Source organism: Stegastes partitus, unplaced genomic scaffold (assembly GCF_000690725.1).
Source record: "Stegastes partitus isolate 25-593 unplaced genomic scaffold, Stegastes_partitus-1.0.2 Scaffold1219, whole genome shotgun sequence".
Classification (NCBI taxonomy): domain Eukaryota; kingdom Metazoa; phylum Chordata; class Actinopteri; family Pomacentridae; genus Stegastes; species Stegastes partitus.
Window position 1 is genome coordinate 1 of NW_007578950.1, and position 1,754 is coordinate 1,754.

A 1,754-nucleotide genomic window follows, 5' to 3' on the forward strand; every position below is an offset into this window, starting at 1 on the left:
AAAACCTACGTCAGCAGTTCCTGCAGAAGTCAGCTTGCATTTTACACAAACCAAACTGTTGATTGGTGATTTTTTTTTTATCTTGTCAAAGGAGTTTTGAAGGAACCTGAAGCCGCACCTGTTGAGGTTGTGGTGGACGATCTGTGGTGCCGTCTGGTGGATCTGGACTCTCTGAATCCTTCACCTCTGACTCTGGTGTTTCTTTATCTTTCGTTTCGGCTGTCTCTAAAGGTTTCTCATCCAGCTTATCGTTTGCCGGCTTCTGGTTTAGCTCAAGACTGACTTTCGCCAATTTTGTCTTCGGGGTTTTTTGGGACGAGTCGTCTTCAAGAGCCTCTTCTCTTTTTAGGCTCTTCTTTTCTGTCTCTGGAGTGTCTCCAGCAGTGGATTCCTTCCCTGATGTGTTTTTGAGGTCCTTTTCTTCAGTTTTTTTGCCCAAAGAACCATTCTCAGGAGTCCATCTGGATGTTACATCTTTTTCTGTTGAGTCTTCCTCTGGTGTCTTTCTAGACATCACATCTTTCTCTGTGGTCTTGTTAGACGCTGACTCTTTCTCTGGTGACTTCTTCGAGGACTCCTTCTTCTCCTTCGACCTCTTGTCGTCCCGATCTGAAGTTCCCGATCTGGATTTGCTCTGTCTCTCGCTCCTCCTGCTGCTGCTGCTGCTGCTGCTTGGACTCCTGCGTTCACTCCTCTTCTCTTTGCTTTCATCCAAAGTTACAGCCCACCTGCAGAGACAAGGGTTAGAGAATGAGCGCCAGCAGGAAGCTGACTGGAAGGAACAGGGACCGTAAAGAGGAGGTTTCTGACCCGTTGGTGAGCCTGTGGTATTTGTTGGAGAGGTGGACGATGAGTTTGAAGTTGTTGAAGGTGATGGGTCTGTAGGTCAGCTCTTTGGCAGCTTTTGAGGCCTCTGACGAACTCGACATCTCGATGAAACCCTGAAACACAGATACAGAGGCTGACAACATCCCTAAAGTCTCAGAAGATCGACCGAAGCCACCACATTGACAACGTGATCTCTTGTGATTAACAGCCAAGTCTTTCCATCAACTGAATGATGATCAGTGGTTTCAACGTCGTTGTGGTCGTAATGTCATTTTGCTTTACTGACTCGGTTCTGATAGTATCACCAACGACAGCGGGAAAACTGTAGTCGGAAAATTCAACAAGATCAGACTGATTGTAATTAAAATTGCTTCTGTTGGTTTTTTCAGACCTCTTGTCGGGTGCGGATCAGGATGTAGCGCGCCGCCGTCCCGAAGCCTTTCACCAGTCTGACGAACTCAGAGTCGCTGAACCGCGGTGGCAGGTTGGCAAAGTAGAGCACTCTGCTGGACTGTGACGACTGCAGACATAGAAAAGCTAATTCAACACCAGCAGCATGTTGGACCTACGAAACAGACGGTGTTACTGACAGCGGACTTACCTTAGGTCTATCTGGGACTCCATCATCTGCAACAAACAAACAGGAGATTAAAACCAAACAGGATCAAACGGCAGCAGCCTTCGAACTGTTTCAGTCTGTTTTGCTGTCTCCAGACCTGATGCTGTGTCTTTATCAGACTTGTCTTCGTCAAGTTCATCCAGAGTGATGCAGTTCTCCAGGTCTACTGGGAAGTCTTCTTCCTGCTAAACACACAGAGGACAACAAGTCCAACACGTCTACAGTCAGGCTCGGGGCTGTTAATGTCAGAGACCACCGTGAGGCCTTTAAACATCCAGTTCTGTTCAACCACAAGTCCAAATATATG

At 47.3% G+C, this 1,754-nt stretch overlaps 2 protein-coding genes across 2 annotated transcripts in view; both read right to left on the reverse strand.

Moving 5' to 3' along the window:
- Nucleotides 1-1,748, reverse strand: LOC103368899 (protein FAM133-like). Its single transcript, XM_008297429.1, has 5 exons — nt 1,545-1,748; nt 1,430-1,455; nt 1,220-1,348; nt 811-941; nt 1-728 (listed from the first exon to the last, which is right to left on the reverse strand). Exons 4-5 carry the CDS (start codon nt 927-929, stop codon nt 86-88), a joined length of 762 nt encoding a protein of 253 aa, XP_008295651.1. The 5' UTR covers nt 930-941; nt 1,220-1,348; nt 1,430-1,455; nt 1,545-1,748; the 3' UTR covers nt 1-85.
- The window catches only part of matr3l1.1 (matrin 3-like 1.1), a 12,964-nt gene continuing 12,423 nt past the window's right edge, over nt 1,214-1,754 (reverse strand). The window contains exons 13-15 of the mRNA XM_008297430.1: nt 1,545-1,632; nt 1,430-1,455; nt 1,214-1,348 (exon numbers count right to left, since the gene is read on the reverse strand). Of these exons, the coding sequence (XP_008295652.1) occupies nt 1,214-1,348; nt 1,430-1,455; nt 1,545-1,632 (249 nt within the window). The remainder of the gene's footprint in view (nt 1,349-1,429; nt 1,456-1,544; nt 1,633-1,754) is intronic.

Excerpts from the sequence above, each read along its gene's own strand:
- LOC103368899 (XM_008297429.1), bottom strand. The coding sequence starts at position 929 with ATGTCGAGTTCGTCAGAGGCCTCAAAAGCTGCCAAAGAGCTGACCTAC. Across the intron at positions 729-810 it reads TACCACAGGCTCACCAACGG|GTGGGCTGTAACTTTGGATG; the intron begins GTCAGAAACCTC and ends TTGTCTCTGCAG.